Below are 24,842 nucleotides of genomic sequence, written 5' to 3'. Positions count from 1 at the left end.
AACGCCAAAGCCATTTAGAGATTAAAGCTTTGTTAATATCAAACAAATTCGACAACCCCAAACCACCGTTTTTCTTCGGACGGGTAACGACATTCCATGCGACCCAATGTATCTTCCGAGTATCTTCATTACCTCCCCATAAGAAATTCTTCATCATCGCTTCCAAATCATGAAGCATTTCACGTTAACATATTGATTGAATAATGTTTTAACATGTTTGGTAACATGGTTAGATACCTGTGTGCAACACGGGTTGGAACAAATAAAATTATTTGACTCACACGAAGTGAAATACATCAAACATGTTGAAGGATGAATATAAAGATGTATTATAAGGTTCAATAAATTTACATTACGAAAATATGAGATTTTAGAATTTCTTTGATATATATATTTTTTTTATATACAACATTTGTATTTTATGAGAAATGTTAACGTACAAATAAAATAACGTGCTAATTGTGAGAATCACGTGGAATAATTATATATACAAGTAGAGTAAATATTTAATTACTCTATGATGTAAATTAAATTATTACTCTACTTGTATTTATAATTAGTATATTTGATTACTCGATGATGTAATTACATAATTATCTACTTGTATATATAATTATTATACTTGATTCTCACAATTAGCACGTTAATTTCATTTTGTATTTTATTTAAACCATATATTTTATTGTAAAGTTTACTATTAGTTAAAAATAAAATTTTAGGTACTTTCTACCTGATTGTTTCCATTTGACTCATTCCTCTCTTTGCTTTCTTTATCTGCTTTCTGCTCCCTTCGATACATTTGTGATACCATCGAGAGTAAAAAAAAGGTAGCACAAATTGCTCTCTTTGCTTTCTATATGACTATATCTGCCACAAGAGATTGTATCTAGAAGCTCCAAAAGTGGTATAATTAAAAAACGTCATTTTACAATATGATTTTAATAACATATATTGTATGGATTATATATCACAAAAGTTAGATTATCCGGAACATTTGAAAGAACTATATAAAGACCAATCAACATAGGTATTGTCGTTACTCGTGAGGATTCGTAGGCTTTTGTAAAAAGAAATATACAATTACTGTTATTAATTTTAATGAATCAAATATTTCAATTTTTATTACTTGGCATGGCCTAATGTAAGATTGTCAATATGTACATATATGACTTTAATTAGTATGGTGCCAATTTTTGATTACTAGATGGTCAGCCTAAGGAGTGTGGGTCATTTACCAACCTCAAATGGTCCTATATGGCATGAATCTTCTTCATGCATCACGTTACACCCAAAGACTGTGGTCATTCACGTCATTTGGAGGTTGATGGCCTCATCCACCCATCATTTTTTTGTTTTGTTTTTTATTTTCTTAATTCTTTTTATATTAAATAAATTGAAATGATGGAGAATATGGATAATGAGGGGGAATAAACCATAACTGGGGGCGAACTATTGAAGCCTTGAAGGGTGAGGCTAAACGACGGAAAAAAACTGAGTTGGCACTAAGATGACACAAACGTGAGAAATGAGGAGAAATAAAGGAAATGATGTGTACCTCGTAACCTCACCTAGCTACTATAAACAATTGAGGCTGTTAGTTCGTCACATAACTTTATTAGTCATCATGAAACAATGTTTATATTATTTTTAATTACATATTATTATACCTGGAATATGAACACTATTAAATAGTTTTTGAAGAATTTATTCACCTCAATTTGTATAATCATGCGTAGTTTCAAGTTGACATTGTTCCTTCGGACTATAAAAAATGTATTGAAATAAAATTAACTTAAAATTTTAAAACCAATTATTACTCCATGGTTCCAAAAATAATCAAGCGTAAACTAACAAAGATGAAAAATCTACTTAATTAAATACTCAAGATTAATATGGAAATTTTACTAATTAGTTACCACGTTGTTTGTTTGAGTGTAAACTAATGTACTAAATATTTTTGTTTAAAAAGAGAATTCCACAAAAGGTCCAGTGTTTTTGATACGAAATAGAAAATATAAGAGGGTTCTTTTGTAATTGTTGAAAGTAGGAAGGGTTGTTGTGTCAATGTAGTAACAGTGAGGGTCTGTGTTGTAAATAGTTGACGAGTCTGTTACGTTCGTCATATACCTAACTCTGTTGTAATTGGGGATCATCTATGAAATTGATACCTAATTCTGTTTGTTTCTCTCTCTCACTCTCTCTCTCTCTCTACACTGCTCGTAACATTGGTATCAAAGCAGTCGATTCCTCGGCTCGCGATTTCGATTTTCGATTCTATCTCTGAATTCTGATCACCGGAGTTCAATTCTTTCCACCGGAATTCCAATTCGTACCAGTATTCGTTCAATTCACGATGACGACAACAAGAAGTCAAGCAGAAGTCGATAAAACCCTTAGAGATCATCACACATCGTTGTTGAAGTTTGACGCGTTCGTTGAGAAGGTTGAGCAGTCATTCACCGACATTCGTCAAATTCTTGACAAATTGGTAAATAACAACAACAATTCAACAAGCAATCCAGATGCAAATCAGACGGCGAATCAAAATTTCAATAACTCAAGAACAGAAAGACTGTTTCGATTAGGCAAAATCAAATTCCCCAAATTCAACGGTACAGAGGAAGTGGAGGACTGGATCTATAAATGCGAACATTTCTTTGATGTCGATGAGACTCCTGAAAATTACAAGGTACGTTATGCTGTTATCAATTTGGAGGGTAAAGCAATGAAGTGGCATAATAACTTCATCAAAAACAGACAAATTGCTACTGTGTCTTGGTCTGAGTACTCAAGAACCATTACTGACCGTTTTTCATCAACTCTTTTCAATGATGCTATGGGTATTCTCATTTCCACCGTCCAAACCGGATTATTAGAAGATTTTAGTGACCAATTTGATGAAAACTTGCTTAGGGTTACAATAGCTGAAGAATATGTTGTTAGTATTTTTCTTAAAGGATTAAAACCTGAAATATTGCTTGCCAAGAAGCAGAATGCAACCAATTTAAAAGTCTCATATCAGCCTAAAACCTATACCAAACCTTTTAATAATTCCAGTTCTACCCTTAACCCTACACCATTGTCTACTGTCAAACCACCAGTTCACACCTCCCATTTACCCTTGCTTCCTACTCCACCTACTAGCCAAAAATTAACAACCAGAAGATTATCTAGTAAAGAGATGGAAAATAAGAGATCCAAAGGGGAGTGTTTTTGGTGTAATGAAAAATACACTCCAACACACAATTGTAGGAATAAACAATTGTTTGTATTAGAAGTAATAGGAAATGACGAAGAGATCATTCAAACACATGAACCTGTTACACCTTGTGAACCCATCAATTTAGAGCCTCAAATCTCTATTGATGCTCTAATAGGAATTCATTCCTATTCCACCATGAGGGTTATGGGTACTGTAGGAACACGACAAATCCATGTATTAATCGACTATGGATCAACACACAATTTTATCAATGAAAATTTAGCCAAAAAACTAAACTGTCCTCTAAAAGAGATTAGGAGTATGACGGTAGGGGTAGCCAATGGAAATCAGTTAGACTGTGTTAAGATTTGTCCGGATTTTCAATGGGCTATGCAAGGTATGTGGTTCAGAGCTGATGTATTTGTTATTCCACTTGAAAACTATGACATGGTTTTGGGTGTGCAATGGTTACTCAATCTTGACAATATTGTGTGGAATTTCAAAAATCTCACCATGCAATTCAAGATTGATGGTATAGATCATCAGCTTAAGGGTTGTGATAATAATAATGTCTCTTTATGTTCCAACATAAAGATGCATGAATTGCTACATAAAGGAGATGTTTCTAAGGCTCAATTACTGAGTATTAAACTGCACACTTCTGAAGGGCAAAACAGTCAATTCCAGCACTCTGCTACTATAACAAACGCTATGGTAGAACCTAAGTTGGATTCACTCTTACAAGAATATGAAGATATCTTCAAAACTCCATTTGGTTTACCACCCCATAGGGATTGTGACCATAAAATACCATTGCAAGATGAAGGTACGTTTATTAATCAAAAAAGTTATAGGTATCAGGCAATGCAAAAAGATATCATTGAAAAATCTATTCAAGAAATGCTTGATACAGGGGTGATCAGAAATAGCTCTAGTCCTTTTGCTGCTCCAGTGGTCTTGGTTAAGAAAAAAGACAATACTTGGAGACTATGCATTGATTATCGAAAGCTTAACAATGCAACTATAAAAAATAGATTCCCTATTCCTTTGATAGAGGAACTATTTGATGAATTAGGGGGAGCGAAAGTGTTTTCTAAGTTGGATCTTAGATTCGGGTACCATCAAATAAGAATGAATGAGGCTGATATCCATAAAACCGCTTTCAGAACTCATTAGGGACACTATGAGTTTCTGGTGATGCCATTTGGCCTCACAAACGCTCCTGCTACATTTCAGTCATTGATGAACACAACATTTCATCAATTATTGAGGAAGAGTGTACTAGTGTTTTTTGATGATATTTTGGTCTATAGCAGCTCTTTGGATCAGCATTTGGTACATTTAGAGGAGATGTTCCAACTGTTTCAGTTGCATAAGCTGTATGCTAAACAATCTAAGTGCAGTTTTGGTGGCACTAATGTTGAGTATTTAGGCCACATAATTTCCAATGGTGGTGTTTCAACTGATCCTAAAAAGGTAGAAGCAATTCAAGCTTGGCCTATACCTTCATCCATTAAACAATTGAGGGGTTTTTTGGGAATTGCAGGGTATTACAGAAGATTTATCAAATCTTTTGGCATATTGGCAAAACCCTTAACTGATCTTCTTAAGAAAGATTCTTTTAAATGGTCGAATGAAGCCACTATGTCGTTTAACCAACTTAAACAAGCTCTCATATCTCCATCTGTGTTGGCTATACCAGATTTCACCCTACCCTTTGTGTTAGAAACAGATGCCTCAGCGAAAGGTATAGGTGCAGTTCTTATGCAGCATCAGCATCCTATAGCCTTTATCAGTAAAGCGCTCTCACCAAAACAACTAACTTGGTCATTTTACGAAAAGGAATTGATAGCCATCCTATTTGCAGTCAAGCAGTGGCATCATTACTTATCCATGGGTCATTTTATCATAAAAACTGATCAAAAAAGTTTAAAGTTTTTACTTAATCAGAGGGTCACTACACCTCTGCAACATGTTTGGCTGTCTAAAATGTTGGGGTATGATTACGAAATTTCATACAAAAAAGGTTGTGAAAATTTGGCTGTTGATGCCTTGTCAAGAGTACAGGGGTCCACTCTTCTAGCTATCTCCTTGTCTACATTGGATGAATCCCTATTTGATAGAATTAAAGCTACATGGTCCAATGATGAGAAGCTCAAGAATATTATTGCAAGGTTAAAAGAAGGGCAGTTAGTTAGAAATTATAAATGGACCGGTCATACCTTAATTGTAAAGCCCCGAACCCGGTAGCCCTACTTTAGCGTCGGATTTACTCATAAACACAGTCCTTCAAAATCAGAGTTTATTAAAACTTTTCGCGGAATATAAAACATCAATCATTTGTTACAAAACATTAAATCCTTTCTTTGATACCATAACACAGAACTTATATTCAAAACATCTTTACTTCTTTCTTCAGATGCCAGCCGTTCAATCCATGCCATGCATCATCCTCTTGCTAGCTCTGTAATAGACTCACCTGCGTGCATACTAAAAGTCAGCTACGCTGAGTGAGTTCTAGTTAATCAGGCAACATACAATCTATTCTCATATATTACTTCCCGTATCCGAAGACACATATTACTACCTTAACCTTGTATAAATATCCATAGGAGGATCGTCACGTAATATTTATTAAAAGAACCATTACCCTACCATATATAATTTCCATAGGAGGAACACTATACTATCCATAGAAGGAACACTTTACTATCCATAAAAGGAACACTATACCTTCCATAAAAGGAACACTATACCTTCCATAAAAGGAACACTATACCTTCCATAAAAGGAACACTATACTTTATTATCTAATATCCATGTAAGGGGCTAGTCACTTCCCTTGACGATACGTGCAATATCCGAAGATCGTTCACGTACCGTCAAGCAATCAATCGTATCGATCACATATACCATACACGGCATACACATAAAATTATATCCTTTCGCTCATACTTTCTTACTTTCTTTTGTATTATCTTACTTTCATATCTTACGTTATAAAGAGCATTACGCCCTACATTCCTCGAGTATTACTAGGGCTCGGAACCCTCTTCGTAACCATACAACCATACGTTATCATTTCTTTCTTCTATTATCTCTATCATGTTCATACACATAAACATACATAACATACTTACCTTATTCTTAGCGCTGCAACCTGACAGTACGTGCAATATCCGAAGATCGATCACGTACCATCAAGCAATCATTCATATATTTCACATTATCCATATAAGGCATACACTTATCTCTTAGGATAAGTGTATTAACAAACATATTGAGTATGCACACAGCCCCGAAAACATAACACATAAATGGGGCTAGAAACTCACCTGAATTCTGCTTCTTTTTCTGATAGCTGTAAATCCCTTCTCTATCTGAGCTCGGCTGACTGTACAAGTTACACGTATCAATACTCGTCTGATCTAATCTGGTGGCCTAGTATTAGCTTACTTTAACTTATCGCTTAATAATTTATTTTCTAATCAAACTTGGCTTTAGGCGAAGTTAAACCTCAGGCGAACTTGGCTTCAGGCGAAGTTAAACCTCAGGCGAACTTAGCTTTAGGCGAAGTTAAACCTTAGGCGAACTTAGCTTTAGGCGAAGTTAAACCCAGGCGAACTTATCATCAGGCGAACTTAAACCTCATGCGAACTTGTCATCAGGCGAACTTAGCTTGCAGGCGAAGTTCATCAGGCGAACTTAGCTTGCAGGTGAAGTTCATCGCTTGAAGGCGAAGTTGCCCAGATGAAGGCGAAGTTGCCCAGATGAAGGCGAAGTTGCCCAGATGTCCGCTGTTTCGGTTTCTGAACAACATTTCGGGCGATTTTAACACCCTTGTTAAGGTTCAATACCACCCACTACACTTCCCGACCATTTTTGGTCGTTTATACACTAAAAGCTCGGATCTTTAAACTTCCAAGATCAAGAATCATACCTTTTGAGCTTGTTTGGATCTCGTTTATCTTGGTATCACCACTAATCTTTCTCTCTTACCCGGACCTCGCTCGATCCTTCCTTCTTTCTCGGCCCGGCCGGCGGCGGTTTTGGGTGTGCTTGGTGTGTGTGTTAGGGAGTTTGGTGAATAATGAAAGATATTTTGGGTTTAGGGGATATTTATATCCCTGAAATCCCATGGACCTAAGGCCCATTCTCATTTAACCCATCTCTATTAATCCAAGTCCATAACCCACATCCATTACCCGACACTAGCCCGACCCATACCAACTCCTATTCTTTTATTTATTTCCTGATAACCCGAGTAAACTTTCCCTCTATTATTAAGTAATATAATTAATATTATCTTGAAATTTCGGGATGTTACATTAATCAAAGGTAACAGTTTAATGGTGGGCAAAGATGATCAGCTGCAAAATGACATAATTACCCTTTGTCATTCAACTCCAATGGCTGGTCACTCAGGTGTCCATTCAACCTTGCAGAGAATTAAAGACTTTGTTACATGGAAAGGGGTCTCTAAACATGTCAGACAATTTATCAAAGAATGTGAAGTCTTCCAAAGATCTAAATCTGAACATGTGGCTAGTCCTGGTTTGTTGCAACCTTGGACACTCCAAAATTCATCTTTTCAGACATATCAATGGATTTCATTGGTGGACTGCCAAAATCTCAAGGTAAAGACACTATTTTTGTAGTGGTGAATAGACTTACCAAGTATGCTCACTTCATTCCATTAAGCCATCCATATTCAGCCACAACTGTAGCTCAAGTTTTTTTAGACTATGTGTTTAAGTTGCATGGGTGGCCCGACACTATAGTCTCGGATAGAGATCCAATTTTTCTGAGCAACTTCTGGAAGGAGTTCACACGGTTACATGGAGTCACCTTAGCTTTATCTACTGCCTACCATTAGAGGTGCACAAATCGGTTTTTTTGAAAAAACCGGTTCGGTTTTTAACCGGACCGGTTTTTTTTATCCAGAAAAAAACCGGTTCGGTTAATAACCGGACCGGTTATTAACCGGTTATTATTGCTGAAAACTCAAACCGGCCAAACCGGTTTGGACCGGTTTAGAAACCGGTTAGAACCGGTTATTAAACCGGTTTTTTTATAACCGGTTTTTAAAAACCGGTCTAACCGGTTAACCGGTTTTTTTTTTTTTTTTTTTTTTTTTTTGCTTTAGGGTTTAGGGTTTCGTTGTTAGCATTCTTTGCTTGGAAGATTAAAAACACATAACTTTCATTTATAGCTTTTACATTAAAAATACAAACATTAAATCGTTATCGCATATTCGTAACTCAAAAATACAAACATTAAAGAATGCTTAGACACGATTACATTAACAAGTTGATGTTTGTTACTCATTTTCTTCGCTACCCGATCCCGAGCTATTCCTTAGGTAATCGTCGTACGCGGCTTCTTCATCGGTCATTGGTTGAGTGTGTCCTTGATTGACCTCGTCTTCATACAAGGCCGCCTCATAGTCCATTTCCCCCTCGAGTGAGCGTTGATGTTGTGCCCTGTCTAAAGAGTCCAAGTAATCCTTGTAGCAAATCGACATCTCTACAGCTGGTGGAGTGAGTCGAGTCCTCCTAATCGATATAACCCTGCCAGAAACAGAAAAAGCAGACTCCGAAGCTACCGTGGAAGCTTGGACCGTTAGTAAATCTTTGGCCATGGCGGCGAGGATCGGAAACTCATCCTCTTTACCTCTCCACCAAGCCAGCAAATCAAGACTTCTAAATTCATCCGGAGTCATGTGTTTCACAAAGTTGGTACCACCATACCTTCCAAGTTCACTGCTTGGGGTGTTTACCCTTTGACGTTTACCGGCGTCTTCCCAAATCATGTAGTACATCCCCATTTCAAGGTCGGTTTGGGATTGGGATTGGGCAACAGCTCTTAACGAGTCATGAATTTGGGAAGACGACCCGTATCTTGTAAGGTAAACATCATACATGTTTGCCAAGGTGGTGTTGAAATCATTCTTTAAAGTTTGGCTATAATAGGGGTTTTGATCGTCGTTTAACCCTAGCTCATCACAAATTTTTTCTATTAAAGCTTCAACACCACCAACATTGATGCAAGGGTTTAACGCAGCAGCACAGGTCAAAACAGCGGGTAGTTCTTGAAAATATTTTTTAAATTTTTCTTTCATTTTTACACCCATATCAAAATAAGGTGCACCCCTACAATGAAGGTCACTCAACTTTGTGCACATGACAGCAATTTTTGGTAAAGCAATGGGGCTTGTTGGATAGTAAACCCCGGATAAACTACTTGTGCAAGATTTAAAAATTTGAAGAACCTCCGTAACGATCTCAATCAATAACCAGTTTCTAGGATCGTACGGTGCACATTTACCCCTATTTGACAAAATTTGATGAAACGCAATTAACGATTGTTTTTGTTGGATGGCTTTCTCAAACATTTCACAAGTCGAGTTCCATCTTGTTGGACAATCCCAATTAGGCCCCAACCATTGACAGTTAGCTTCTTCACAAAATTTTTTGTATCTTGAAAATGTTGAATTGTTGCTAAAAACATCTCGTAACATTCTTTTAAAATTGTTTCTTTGCGTTTCGATCACGTTTAACCCATCTTGCACGGCCAAGTTGATAATATGTGCAATGCATCGGCTATGAAAAAACGCTCCATCACAGATAGGTTTATACTTTAATTTTAAATGGCCAACCGCGGCCGTATTGTTGGACGCGTTATCAAACGATATTGAAAAGATTTTATCTTCAATCTTGTATTGTCGAATGACTTTATCCAAGAGTTTAAAAATATTTCTACCCGTGTGCGGGTAATCAAACAATTGAAACGCAACGGTTCGTTTCATCATTTGCCACGACCGGGGGTCAACCCAATGAGCCGTCACACAAATGTATGAGTCGGGCGAACCATTAGGTACCGACCACACATCCGTGGTTAAGTTCACACCAGTTTGTAAGTTTGAAAAGTATGAAATTAGTTCGGATTTAGCGTTTTTCCATGCTTTAAGCATATCTCTTCTAAGGGTCGAACGACTTACGTGTTGGTAGCGTGGTTGAACATACGTTTGCATCATCTGCGTGAATTGAGGGTTGTCGAAGTGGTTGAAAGGAAGTGATTGTTGAATCACAAAGTTGCCAAACTGTTGACGTACCGCTTCAAGGTCGTACGTAAACACCGTTCCTTGATTCGTCATCTCCGGCTGCGAACTACTTCCGGATTCGTCCTTCAAGACCTTGCAAGAGGGCTTTTCTACATGAGCTCTTAAACTGGAGTTTGCTTCTTTGTTATAAAACTTCAAACAATGTTTGCATCTAGCTTTTTGGGTTCCGTTAGACATTTCGCATAGGTCGAAATGTTGCCAAATATCTTGGTTTCGTTTCGTGGGGATGACCCGAACGACGGTTTCTCCCGTGTTCGAGGCACCCATGTTGACCGATGAAGCAGCACTTTGGGAGGCCATGATAATCGACTACGAATTAAGAGTGGTATACTCGAGTATGAAATAAACGACTACGAAAGAAGAGCGTTTGGAGTTGTATAATCGCGTATGAAATAAACGTTTAGAGCTTTTGGAGTTGTATAATCAAGTGTGATCTAACCAATACCCAACCTAAACTATATATAGATGTTTGTGGGGGTAAAATGGTAAAAAAACAAAAAAAAAACGGCTAAAAAACGGTCAAAAACACAAAAAAAACGGCTATAAGGCCGTTTGGTAACGTTCGAAAACCGGTTAAACCGGTTAACCGGTTATTAAAAAACCGGTTAACCGGTTTTTTTTATAACGGTAATAACCGGTTATTTTAAAAACCGGTTAACCGGTTTTTTAATAACCGGTTATTAAAAAAAACCGGTTTTTTTTATAACCGGTTATAAAACCGGTTTTGGGTCCAAAACTTATAACCGATACGTAAACCGGTTACGTAAACCGGTCAAACCGGTTTTTAAAAAAACCGGTTTTTAAAAAACCGGTTTTCGGTTAAACCGGCCAAACCGGTTCCGTAACCGGTTTTTTTGACCACCTCTACCTACCATCCACAGATAGACGGACAAACTGAAATTGTAAACAGATGTTTAGAATCGTACTTGAGGTGTATGTTATGCGTAAAGAGAAGGATTGGTGTAAATGGTTATCCCTTGCGGAATGGTGGTACAACACTAGCCATCATTCAAGCATCAATATGACACCTTTTCAGGCTTTATATGGGTATGCACCACCCTTATTCATACCTTATATTCCTAAAGATGCTAGAGTGGCAGCAGTCGATGAGTTATGCTGTGATAGGGAAGAAATGATTTCTATTCTTAAACAGTCTTTACTTCGGGCTAAGAATAGAATGAAACAATTGGCAGATCGACATCATTTTGAACGAGTGTTTGACATTGGTGATTGGGTATTTGTTAAGCTCCATCCCTATTGTCAATCTACTATGAGATATAATAAATTTTCAAAATTCTCTCCTAAGTACTATGGCCCATTTTTGGTGCTTGAAAGAATGGGTCCAGTGGCTTACAAATTGGATCTTCCAAATGATGTTCAAGTTCATCACACATTTCATGTCTCACTGTTAAAAAGAGCAAACGGGCCACCTCAACAGGTTATTCCCATTCCTGTTGAAGCAAGATTTAAGTTTAAACATGCTGCAATTCTAGAACAACGAGTGTACAAAAAAGGTCATCGGGCTTCAATGCAAGTTTTGGTTCATTGGCATTCGCTTCCAGTTTCAGAGGCTACTTGGGAAGATGTTGCAGAATTCAAGTTACGTTTTCCCGATTTAAGTCTTGAGGTCAAGACTTTAATTGGGCGGGGTGTAATGATACGAAATAGAAAATATAAGAGGGTTCTTTTGTAATTGTTGAAAGTAGGAAGGGTCGTTGTGTCAATGTAATAACAGTGAGGGTCTGTGTTGTAAATAGTTGACGAGTCTGTTACATTCGTTATATACCTAACTCTGTTGTAATTGGGGATCATCTATGAAATTGATACCTAATTCTGTTTGTTTCTCTCTCTCACTCTCTCTCTCTCTCTACACTGCTCGTAACAGTTTTGAGTAAAATTTTATCCATGATCTTTAATGTTTAAAACTTGCATGCAACACCTTTAACCATCAACTTTGATTTTTATTATTGGTCCAAAATAATAACCCAATTAAATTTTGTTAATAAACGTTGCACGTGAGAGTAGTTTAGTCCATTTAATTCTTTCAAATTTCTCTCTTTCCTCTTATTTATAACAAAAACTCTTTTTTCACACTCATCACCAACCTCAAAGATGGTTCATTGTTAAGAAGTGTACCGAATATTTATTATATATTGATATGTAATTATGTAATTTGGCATTATGTCTACTTTGTCGTAAGTTTCATGGGTTATTTCATTGAATGAACTCATCTAGATTTTCAAACCATAGATCCGTTATCCAACCAAAACGATTCTATGACTAGGAGTTATATCTAAACATATTATACAAACTGTTTCTCTTATTTAAAACTTGAAGAATTAGTTCAAAAGGATATGACAAAAATGTAACTTGATCACCAACATATCATTCCTCGATAGCTTTTATTTGTGGTTACAAAAATCGCATAGCCATTGCATATTCTACTTGGCATTATAGATTTATAATTCCGTTATATAAATCCAACCATTCTAGTTGTAAAATGAGTGGGTGACATTTTATTTTATGTTGGACCAAAACATACCTGCTTCTTCGACAAAGGAAATGTTGCAACCTTCATAAGAACTGACAAAAAATAAATTTTCTTTGCCAAACCGTATGCATATGGAACATGAAGTGTAGCTGTAATTAAAAGCATAAAGAAACAACAACAAATTAACTATATATGATAAAAGTTTTCTCCCAAATTACCCAAATGTATCATAGTTTCCTTCTTGTAAGTAGTTCCTCTTTTCCACCCTAATCATTAAATTTTCATTATTTCACTAATGTTGATAGACATATTTTCAAAAAAATCCAAAGCTAATTATACTATATTACTATATAGATAAGAGTATAAAGGAAAATTTTAAAAAGATTTACCCTTTCCCCAAAACATAATTAATAATCTTTAACTCACATTTGGCCCCTAATCTTGCCATCTATTCATATAAAAGTTACATACAGTATATGTATACGTCCAAATTGAAAACATTAATAATGATAAAGAACTGTACAATGTTGAACGGTGGTTTTGAAATTCAATAGGTTGGAGCGTTAGATTTTCATACGAGATAAGGCGCCATTTTATTGTTAAGGAAGGTTTTAATTTATTTATTTTAATTTAAATCAGAATGTTTAGGAATTAAAGCTTAAAAGATAGAGGTGCCACTTGACAAGCTATTAGGCCAATAAGGGGATTTGTGGTGTAATCATCATTTTTGTTTATTATAATAGTAGAAGTAGATGTTAGTTTTTATTTATTGCTAATTTTGTAAGACGGTTGAATTTGTATTGTATAATATATACACATATATAAAGTATATATATTTTGACCGTGTATAACGTGAGCTATAACCTATTATTATCTAAAGTAACTGAATTTGAGTACATCGTATAATAATTTTTTACTTCGCTTCCTCGTCGCTTCTTTCTAGGGACCAACTTCTCAAGTGGGTTGCTTGGTAAACAAGCTACCTTCAGCATCGGTAAAATCCCTATAATAGGCCGGAATGGCAGAAGAGGAAGCCCTCTCTACTTCAATGGAAAGGGGGGAAGAGCCCGTTCACAGCCACTCCTCTACAAGTTTCGCCCAAACATGATCACGAACGAAGACTAGAATTGCGTAGATAATATTATCTATCGTGTGTAACACGTGACCTAACCTAGTTATACATAATAACAAAAAAAGAGTTATATTTTTCACTATGTGTAACGCGGGCTATTACCTTCGATTACATAAAATAACTGAATTTGCGTACTGTGTATAATAGTTTTTTACTTTATTTATATTTCCTATCGTGAGTAATACGTAATCTAACCTGGTTATTACATAATAGAAAACGGAAGAAAGAAAAAAGAAAAAAAAAAAAAAAAAAAGAATGTCGTTTTCTGATATTATCTTCAACTCGTCATTCCTATCCACTCTGTCTCTGTAGATATCCAATCCAGTACCCATCAATCTCAAACTCCGAAACCCCAATAGTAGCAAAAATGGCGCAACCATCCAGCATCAACGACCTCCCTGACGTGATCCTCTTCAGCATCATCGCCGCCATCTCCGACGTCCGCACCCGCAACTCCGCCTCCTTGGTCTCCAAAAAATGGCTCTACGTGGACCGATCCACCCGCACCCACCTGACCCTCCGGGGCAACGCCCGGGACCTCTTCATGCTCCCCTCGTGCTTCCGATCCATCACCCACCTCGACCTCTCCTTCCTCTCCCCGTGGGGCCACCCGCTCTTCTCCGGATCCGACTCCACACTCTTTGCCCAGCTGTTAAAACAGTCTTTTCCTAATGTCCAGTCCCTTGTTATATACTCCCGAAACCCAACTGCTGTCCACGCGTTAGCCCCTCAGTGGCCCGCGCTGCGGCAGGTCAAGCTGGTGCGTTGGCACCAGCGCCCGCCGCAGCTGCCTCCTGGATCGGATATTCCCATTTTTGAAAACTTTCTTGACGTCTTGGATCTCTCTCGCTTTTATTGCTGGACGGATGATATCCCCCCGGCTTTAAAATCTAACGCCAAGATTGCCACGAGGCTTACCGCTTTAAATCTTTTGAACCCGGCTTTTCCGGAAGGCTTTAGGGGTCAGGAAGTCGAGGAGATTACTAGCTCGTGTCCGAATTTGAAGAAATTGTTGATGACTTGCATGTTTGATCCACGGTATATTGGATCTGTTGGTGACGGAACGCTAATTTCAGTTGCGGTGAATTGCCCCAAATTGGTGTTACTTCATCTTGCGGATCCGTTGGCTTTGGTGAATGCGAGAGCGGATCCTGATACGCAGGATTTTGCTCAGGATGACGCGGGGATCACGGTTGCGACGTTGATTGAAATGCTCTCCGGTCTTCCGTTACTGGAAGAGCTTACATTGGATGTTTGTAATAATATTAGGAACACTGGTCCTGCGTTAGAGACATTAACCACCAAATGCCCCAACCTCAAGTGTTTGAAGCTTGGAAACCTTCACGGGATTTCGATGCCGGTTGGGTCTAAACTAGACGGGTTAGCTTTGTGTCACCGGCTCGAATCGTTATCGATCAGAAACGTAGCTGATTTGACTGATATGGGGTTGATTGCGATCGCGAGAGGCTGTTCCAACTTGTCGAAATTTGAAGTTCAAGGATGCAAGAATATCACGGTTCGTGGGTTAAGAACTTTTGTTTGTTTGCTAAGTCGAACATTAATCCATGTAAAGATCTCGTGTTGCAAGAATCTTGGCGCCCGATCGTCTCTCAAAGCGTTGGAGCCGATTCAAAATCAGATCCAGAAGCTTCACATTGATTGCATTTGGGATGACAATCTTGACCAGTTTGATGATCTTGAAATTGAAATTGATCACAAAAGGAAGAAACAAAAGCTTGATTTCGATCTAAACGAAGCTCGATCATGGGAGAAGTTGAAGCATTTGTCCCTTTGGTTTACAGTTGGTGAGCTTTTAACACCATTATTATCATCAGGGCTTGAAGATTGCCCGAATCTTGAAGAAATTAACATCAAAGTTGAAGGTGATTGTAGGCACTTTTCAAAGCCAGCTGAACGAGAATTTGGGCTACGATGCTTAGGATTATACCCGAAACTATCAAAGATGAAAGTTGACTGTGGTGATACAATTGGGTATGCGCATACAGCCCCATCGGGTCAGATGGATTTGAGTTTATGGGAGCGGTTTTATTTGTTTGGAATTGGGGATTTGGGGTTGGTTGAGTTGGATTACTGGCCACCACAGGATCGAGATGTGAATCAGAGGAGTTTGAGTTTGCCGGCTGCTGGATTGCTGCAAGAATGTTTGATGTTAAGGAAGTTGTTTATTCATGGTACGGCTCATGAACATTTTTTGATGTTTCTGTTGCGGATACCGAATTTGAGAGATGTGCAGTTAAGGGAGGATTATTATCCCGCGCCTGAAAATGATATGTGTACGGAGATGAGGGCGGATTCATGTAGTCGGTTTGAAGATGCGTTGAATAGGAGGCGGATTCTTGATTGAAATTGATGGTGGATGGTGGTGGTGATGAAGGTTTTTGCTATAGGATATGATGGTGGATGGTGGTTTGAAGATGCGTCGAATTTGAGATATGTGAAGAATAAGGAGTATTAAGTCTGATTTAACACGTTTCATGTATGTTTGATTGATTTTAATCTTCTATGTGCTATTATATTTGTCAAACTTTATTTTGTTTAGATAAATCTCTAAAGTGAAATGTCCATCACTAGTGTAAATATTACTTTGACAACCTACATACCTGTTGGATTCCAGTGGTGATCAGTCAACGGTTTAACTTTTAAACCCGGTTTAATAGTATTGGTTTCTTAATTATTAATCATATTAATAACAGAATACGCAGCGGAATATAAAACAAGTAATCACCATTTAACGGAACCGTACAGATGAGATAATTGTTAACTACTGATGAGATAAATAATACCTCGTTAATGATTAACCGATTGAGACACTGAGAGGGACGATAACGAGACGAACGAACGGGAGCAACGAGTGGCGCCGAACAATGGTGCGCGATAAGTTGCGGCAGTAGACAATAGTATCCGGCAACAGCAGCAACAAATAAAGTGGCGCTTGGCTGTTGGCGGTGTCACAGCGGAAGTTCGAGATCAACAGTTGGAAGGCACCAACTTTAATTCTTTATGCCTCCTATTTTCTTGGACTTCTCGGCCGTATCTCCAAGAAAACCCTTTTCTTGATCACTTTAAACACATAAATAAGATTATATATATAGATAATCTTCTAGTTGTGATTATGAATATTAATCGTGCCTCAGGTCCAACTCGATACAACTCTCGTTTAAAAAGCCCGCTCCATGTTTATTATTTATCTAATAAATAATCTCTAAGATTTTATTATTTATATTTAGTATAAATAATAATCCCGTTATTTATTCATCAATACCGGTTAACTACTTAAGCGGATTTTATGCTCGTTACCCAAGGTGTAACTCTTACGGGTCGTAACTTTGTCGGCCACGTTGACTTAACTGAACCGGTCCACAATATCCAACAGTCTCCCACTTGGACGGTTTCTGGTTAAGTTCCTTAACAATGACAGCCAGCGGTGCTCTAGCTACACATGGCTGCCCCCAACAAGTTATGACATTTTAAATTCATTAACCAAAAGATCTTGGAATACACTATTGCAAGATAATGAAATTATAGTAATCGTTGTCATCTATCCTTTCCGTAAAAGACACCAATTGAACAATGAGACATGGATCATATCAATCTCATATGGCGTTCAATCATTATCGTTTTCGTTCTCGAGTCAAAGTGGTCCAATCAAACACATAGTAAGTTTGGGTGAGGCCTCACACTTTACTAGTTGAATCAACGAAGGCACCAAGATGTGTAACTGTTACATTTCATGTAAGAGTACAGAATCCCATCTTGATTACATACAACTCCCACTGAACTTCAGAATACTCCCAACAAATGTCTTTATGACTGGCAGTTACGCGGCAGCGTTTGACACTAATCAAAGAATACCTTTAGTAAACGAAAGTTCTAATATGTATCTCAGGTCTAAGGATACTAAATGAGCATACCAATATCCAATGCATCTTATGACTAAGATCCATGAAGATGATTTGATGCGAGTTACATCCAACGTCATTCAAAATGAGGTCTGTGAGTTTGGAAGTCAACCCCTTGAGTCCAAAGTCAGAATAGTCTTAATTCAGAATCGTTCCCACGAGTCTGACCGACTACGGATAATTTAGAATACAATATTCATGGATTAAACGTATTAAAATGAACACAATTATAATATTCAACGTTTGTATAACCATTAAATCAAAAGTGAACTCAAAAGTATAACTGTTTAAATGTTCATACATCCAAATACTAAATCAAAACAAATTACTAGCCAATCTAAGACCGATAGCATCCCTGTGATGGTCAAGCTTGTCCTGAGTCATCGGCTTAGTGAACGGGTCTGCTAGGTTTTGATCTGTGTCTACTTTGCTAATTGAGATGTCACTTCGTTCCAGTATCTCCCGTATGAGGTGGAACTTCCTTAGAATGTGCTTTGCTCTGTGATGAGATCTGGGCTCTTTGGCCTGAGCAATAGCACCTGTGTTATCACAGAACACCTCGATTGGTTTGCGAATACTCGGAACCAGATCGAGATCGGTGATGAACTTCTTCATCCAAGCAGCCTCTTTAGCAGCATCCGATACAGCTATATATTCGGATTCGGTGGTAGAATCCGCCACTACACTCTGCTTGGAGCTCTTCCAATAAATGGCTCCTCTATTGAGAGTGAAAACGAAACCTGACTGTGAGAGAGAATCATCTCGGTCAGTCTGGAAGCTAGCATCAGTGTAACACCTTACAGTGAGCTCCTCTTCCACTCCCCAAAACACCAAGAACATATCTTTGGTCATATTCAAGTACCTTAGAATATTCTTTACAACAGTCCAATGGGCCATGCCAGGACTCTGTTGAAAACGACTGGTCATGCTCAAGGCATACGAGACGTCTGGTCTAGTACTTAACATTGCATACATGATAGAACCAACCGCTGAAGCATATGGAATTGCATGCATATGTTTAGATTCAATGTCCGTTGCCGGAGATTGCGATTTGCTCAACACGGTTCCTTTAGTCATTGGAACAGCTCCTTTCTTGGAGTTTTCCATTGAGAAGCGTGCCATTACTTTGTCTATGTAAGTACTTTGACTTAGCCCTATAACCCGCTTAGATCTATCTCTATAGATCTTTATTCCCAGAATATATGCGGCTTCTCCAAGATCTTTCATTGCAAAACAAGATTCCAACCAGTGCTTAACTTCCTTAAGCATAGGAATGTTGTTTCCAATGATCAGTATATCATCCACATACAAGATGAGGAATGATATAGTGCTCCCACTAGCCTTTCTGTAAACACAAGGCTCATCTTCATTTTTGACAAAACCAAACTCTTTGATTTTCTCATCAAAGTGAAGATTCCAGCTTCGAGATGCTTTCTTAAGTCCATAAATGGACTTATTTAATTTGCAAACCCTATTAGGATATTTTGGATCGACAAAACCTTCAGGCTGAACCATATAGACATCTTTAGAAAGATGTCCATTAAGGAAATCAGTTATGACATCCATTTGCCATATCTCATAGTCATAATATGCAGCAATGGCAAGTAATATCCTTATTGACTTAGTCATTGCAACGGGCGAGAAGGTTTCATCATAGTCAACACCTTGAGTTTGAGTAAAACCTTTCGCGACTAGCCGTGCCTTATAGGTTTGTACATTTCCATGCATGTCGGTTTTTCTCTCGAAAATCCATTTGCTCCCTACTGCCCGACTATCGGGGGGTAGCTCAACCAAGTTCCAAACTTGGTTATCCTACATGGATTGCATCTCGGCGTTCATGGCATCTTGCCATTTCTCGGATTTCGGATCCAAGATAGCAGATTTGTAGTTAGTAGGCTCTTCGCCAGACTCGGCTACTAATAAGACTTCGGGACCATCTAGATGCCATAAGTATCTAGAATTTGGTACGGGAGTCCTACTACTTATGCGAACGCTCGTGTTCACGTCTGATGTATCAGCAACAACAACTTGTTGAAAAGACGCTCCAACTTCCTCAGCGGTTGTTTGTGGTTCTTGAATTTCTTCAAGATCGACAATGTTATCTCAAGTTCCTCGATTGAGAAATTTCTTCTCAAGGAAGTGGCCTTTCCTCTTGATAGAAATCGTATTTTTATCAGGATGAAAGAAGTAATAACCGCTTTGGTTATAGTATCCGACCAACTTTTACGCCGCGGGGATCAAGTTTGTCATCAGACTCACTTGAGATGTAAGCATCACATCCCCATACTCTAAGGTAAGACAATTTGGGCTTCTTTCCCTTGTGCCATATCTCATATGGGGTTTTGTCTATCTTCTTAGTTGGAGCTAGATTGACAATGGGGGCGGCGGTCATAAGGGCGTAACCCCAAAAGGAGTGAGGCAAGTTAGTTCTACACATCATCGATCGAACCATGTTTAGCAAATTTCGATTCCTCCTCTCGATCACGCCATTATGTTGGGGTGTGCCAGGTGGAGTGAGTTGCGAAACAATTCCATGCTCTTTTAGATGAGTGATGAACTCTGAGCTGAGATACTCTCCACCTCGATCTGATCGAAACATTTTAATGGTTTTACCAAGTTGTTTTTCCACTTCGTTTTGAAACTCTTTGAACCTTTCAAAAGTTTCGTGCTTGTGTTTCATAAGATACACATACGCGTATCGACTATAATCGTCGATAAAAGAAAAGAAGTATCTTTCATGGTTTCTAGTCATGGTTCTGAAAGGTCCACATACATCAGAATGTATGAGTCCTAACAGATCACTTGCTCGTTCACTTTTATGAGTGAAGGAGTCTTTGGCGAGTTTTCCAGCTAAGCAAGATTCGCAATCATCAAACGAGTCCGGTCCTGTGGATTCAATAATCCCTTCGGATTGGGGTCTTTTAACTATTGCCTTGCTTATGTGGCCAAGTTGGCAATGCCATAGAAAAGTATCATTGATGCTAGTCTCGATACGTTTTGAAAGATGATATACGTTATTATCTGGTTGAATATCAATCTCATAAATACCATTTCGAGGTTTAGCCTCAAAATAAAAGATATCATTTAAGTAAGCAGAAATAGCCATGCCATTAAAAACGTACTTAAAACCTTGTTCAAGCAACAATTAAAAATGAAATGATGTTTATGGTCAAACCAGGAGTATACAAACAGTTATTCAAAGGAAAAACTAGGCCAGATGGACAAGTAAATGAAAAACTCCAGTTGCCAGAACTTGTACTCTCTTCTCATCTCCAACGATGAGTTCCATGCTGCCTTTATTCAGTTTCTTCCACTTATTAGGCTCCTGCAAGACATTAACAATATGGAAACCACATCCGGTATCAAATACCCATGTGTTGCTAGAGACAATGAAAAGTTCAATAACGTATATGGAAATACCACGAGAAGTGCCTTCACCATTGGCCTTCTTCTTTGCTATCTCAGCTAGATGCTCGGGGCAGTTACGCATCCAGTGCCCCATCTTGTTGCACTTGTAGCACCGGCGCTCCTCAGGAAGTGACGGTGGTGCCTTTGCAACTTTCTTGTTAGTGTTGGTGGCAGAATTGGCAGCAACAGTAACTTTCTTCTTGCCTTTCCCTTATAACCCTGATTCTTGGGTTTAGGCTTCTTTACACCAGCAGATTGGATCATCAGAACTTGATTGGTCCTAGAAGGAATGTTCATCTCAGCCGTTTTGAGCATGTTGTGCAGCTCCGGCACTGTCTTTACTCAGCCGTTCATGTTGAAATTCAATACGAACTTGGTCGTAAGAGCTGGGGAGAGAGTTGAGGATGAAATCAGCTGTCATCTCATCGTGCAGAGGATAATCAAGTTTCTTAAGCTGATCGATGTGCCCCTTCAACTTAAGAACATGCGCACTGACGGGAGACCCTTCTGCCATCTTGCAACTAATGAGTTGTTTCATGGTATCGAACCGTTCCTGACAAGCTTGTTTCTGGAACATGCCCTTGAGTTGTTCCAGCATCTCATAGGGACCAAAGTCTTCTAAGCCATTAGCGAGCTTAGAAGTCACGGTGGCTAGCATAATACAGGAGACATCAGCCGAGTCATCCCTATGCTTCTCAAGAATTTTTCGAGCAGCGGCTGTGTTATTTTCAGGCTTGGTTGGAACAGGTCCATCGAGAACATATATGCGCTTTGCCATGGTGAGAACAAGTCTCAAGTTGCGGTGCCATTCGATGAAGTTGGTACCATTCAATTTATCCTTCTCAAGGATAGACTTAAGGGCGTAGGGTGAATTTTCGATTGATGACATATGTTTAATAAAGCAAAAGTAATTAAATTAGTATTTTCGATGTTATAATCCTATTATTAATGACCCAATTAACATTAATAAAATAGGGATTTGAGAATCTGGCTTCCAGTTAGTAATGGCAGCTGTAGCACACAACATTAGTAAGTGGTTAGGCAGATTGACAACGATTGCCAATTATGAATAGAGCACAACTCTCGGTTATAAGGCCTACTAAGACAACAATTGCCTAAGTAGATACGCTTAGCCTCATCTATGCCCACCTTAGTCTTCAGACAGCTGTAGCACGTAACAGAAGAGTAAAGTAATAGTCACCCTAGTACAGACACGTGTGAAAGGGTCGGATGTGTCAACGAAATCCTTTCACCTTGAATGGATAGGCTAGAAAACAAGTGCGGTGCTGTAGCTCCAAACACTCGACATTTCGCAGTATGCCTCAAGTGTGGCTTATAGTAGGATGGCATTAACTATTGATTTTAAAATTGGGATTAATTTTAGAATTTACCGAATAAAGTAAAAGTCCAGTTTTACTGTATTAATCGAGAAAACCAGATGAACCCTTTCATCTCTCAGGACACTCAGTTTTAAATGACCTATTAAAACTAAGTTTGTCGCGATATGACTAACCAATTTTAAGTTAATAGTTAAACTATTAAGTTATAAGGTTTTGGAAAATCAAATTTAGTTTAATTTTGCAAAAACCCAATTGGTTAATGAAAATTTATTTTAATATATTTGGTATTAGGTTGGTGGTATTATAACCTATTATAATCAAGCAAGCAACCACAATAGCAAACAAGAATATGTAAATCTTAAATGGCCAAAAGGTGATTGGTCTTGCTAGAGCCTATTAGCAAAACCAATCGGGTCAAGGGGTCACAACACAAACAACCACAAGGATGGACTCCTGGTGCATCCGGTCATATTTGCTAACTCCCACTGACTTCAAGAACTGTAACGATTCCGACGAAACCAGGTATACCCTAACAGGTAGACAATAGTTACGTTATATTTAACGTCGGGTACATGAATTACCATAGTAATTGTACGAGAATACATGGTTCACTGTATTGATTGTACGTGAATATATAATTCATCGTATTGAATATGCGATCAATCGAACGATAGTTATTGAAACCCGAACGAATCGAGGGTTCAATTATAGACGATATCTATAATATTTAGTGATTTTACGAAGCATTAATGCTTCGGGATAAGTAAAGTACGGCACAGAAAAAGAATTTCGATTTAATGGTACGTCGGTACATTAAACGAAACCTTCAATACCAAACCGAGCAAGAGATGATCGATCAAGCCGAAAAAGATGCGCGATAATTAATAATATGATGTTTTAAGTTAATAAAAGTCATGGTTTAAGTTTTTAAAGTTTTTAAATCGGTTTTATATAAATTTCATTTTTAAGCCGAAAAACAACCGTTTTAGCCTCGTTTTAAGCCGAATTAAACGTTTAACCGAAAAACGAACTGAACCAGATTATCCAAAACATTATCCAGATCATGGAAATCCAAATGAGTGGACTAGATTGAACAAGTGGGTCCCACCCCACCCATCCAATAGTTCCGATCGGAACACACACACCCACAAACCATTTCATTTTCTTTTTTTTCACACACCCAACTCAACAAACCTTCAACTCTCTCAAACCTTTGATCAAAAACCCGAGTTTTCAAGCAAGAACACAAGGTAAAAACCGAGTTGTAATCGTGTTTATCTTCTTTTCTTAAGTTTTCTTTCAAGAAAATGAGGTTTCAAATGAAAAATGGGTGAAAACCCGAGATGAAACCGATTCTTGCATGATCAAGTGATGTATACGGGTTATACAAAGGATCTTGGTCCAAGAAATGAGTTAAACGAGTCAAAAACGAATTTTTACGGTTAAATCCTTGTTTTTGGGATCATAACCGAAACCATGAAAGAAATGGCTTGATCGTGAGTGTAACTTGCTTGGTATTGTGGTATGTTGTTTGTAGGCTCTGTGTTTAGTGGTAGATAAGGCGGAAAGACGAGTTTGTAGCTTGTAGTGGCGGAAAACGAAAGGTATATTCGGTTTATGTCGGTGTATGTGTTTTTGGACAGATTGTTGGTCGTTTAGAGTTAGATCATGAAATTTTACAGGGATGTTCTAAACATGAAAATAAGAGTTCTGTGAATTTTTGGTAATTTTTGGATAAAGGATGAATATTTGGTGAATTTAATGCTCGGTTTTGGCCAAAAATGGTGAAAAATAGTTAAATATCATGAAAAATTCTGGAAAATTGCAGATAAGCTTTTCATATCATGTATAAGTCACACACAAAATTTGAGGTCCGTTGGAGAAGTCTAAGTAGGCTTTTCGGTTAAACGAGTTCTAGGGATTTCTAGCTCGGTTTTGGAAAAAGGGCATGTAAAAGAAGATTTTGGTTCTGGAAAAAAATTACAGGGTACTATGTGGATGGCAGGGGACATCCAGGAAAAATTTGGGATTTTTCTAAGGTCGTTTGGTATTTACGACATATTTAGTGTTTAAATGGTGTTTAAAAATAGATAAATAAATTTTAAATATAAGAATTAATTCTGGAAATATTTTTATAAAATTCCCCACTATTAAAAAGTGATTTGTGCAAAATTTCCAGATCCGAGAGTAAACGGATAACTAATCGTGCTAATTATCAAACTTTTA

The 24,842-nt window shown here is 37.9% G+C and overlaps 2 protein-coding genes across 2 annotated transcripts; both read left to right on the top strand.

Moving 5' to 3' along the window:
• The first annotated feature begins 2,353 nt into the window (after window positions 1-2,353).
• LOC143557114 (uncharacterized) lies at window positions 2,354-4,378 on the top strand. The gene has a single exon (XM_077046265.1). The coding sequence runs from the start codon at window positions 2,354-2,356 to the stop codon at window positions 4,376-4,378; it is 2,025 nt and encodes a 674-aa protein (XP_076902380.1).
• A 9,931-nt stretch (window positions 4,379-14,309) lies between these two features.
• On the top strand, window positions 14,310-16,347 carry LOC143557115 (F-box protein MAX2 homolog A-like). Its single transcript, XM_077046266.1, has one exon. The coding sequence runs from the start codon at window positions 14,316-14,318 to the stop codon at window positions 16,311-16,313; it is 1,998 nt and encodes a 665-aa protein (XP_076902381.1). The 5' UTR covers window positions 14,310-14,315; the 3' UTR covers window positions 16,314-16,347.
• Window positions 16,348-24,842: the final 8,495 nt, after the last annotated feature.

This window comes from Bidens hawaiensis, unplaced genomic scaffold (assembly GCF_021521415.1).
Source record: "Bidens hawaiensis isolate Kalapana, Puna unplaced genomic scaffold, B.hawaiensis_p1.1 tig00018835_1, whole genome shotgun sequence".
NCBI lineage: Eukaryota > Viridiplantae > Streptophyta > Magnoliopsida > Asterales > Asteraceae > Bidens > Bidens hawaiensis.
This window is presented reverse-complemented; position numbering and strand designations above follow the sequence as displayed.

Excerpts from the sequence above, each read along its gene's own strand:
- LOC143557114 (XM_077046265.1), top strand. The coding sequence starts at position 2,354 with ATGACGACAACAAGAAGTCAAGCAGAAGTCGATAAAACCCTTAGAGAT.
- LOC143557115 (XM_077046266.1), top strand. The coding sequence starts at position 14,316 with ATGGCGCAACCATCCAGCATCAACGACCTCCCTGACGTGATCCTCTTC.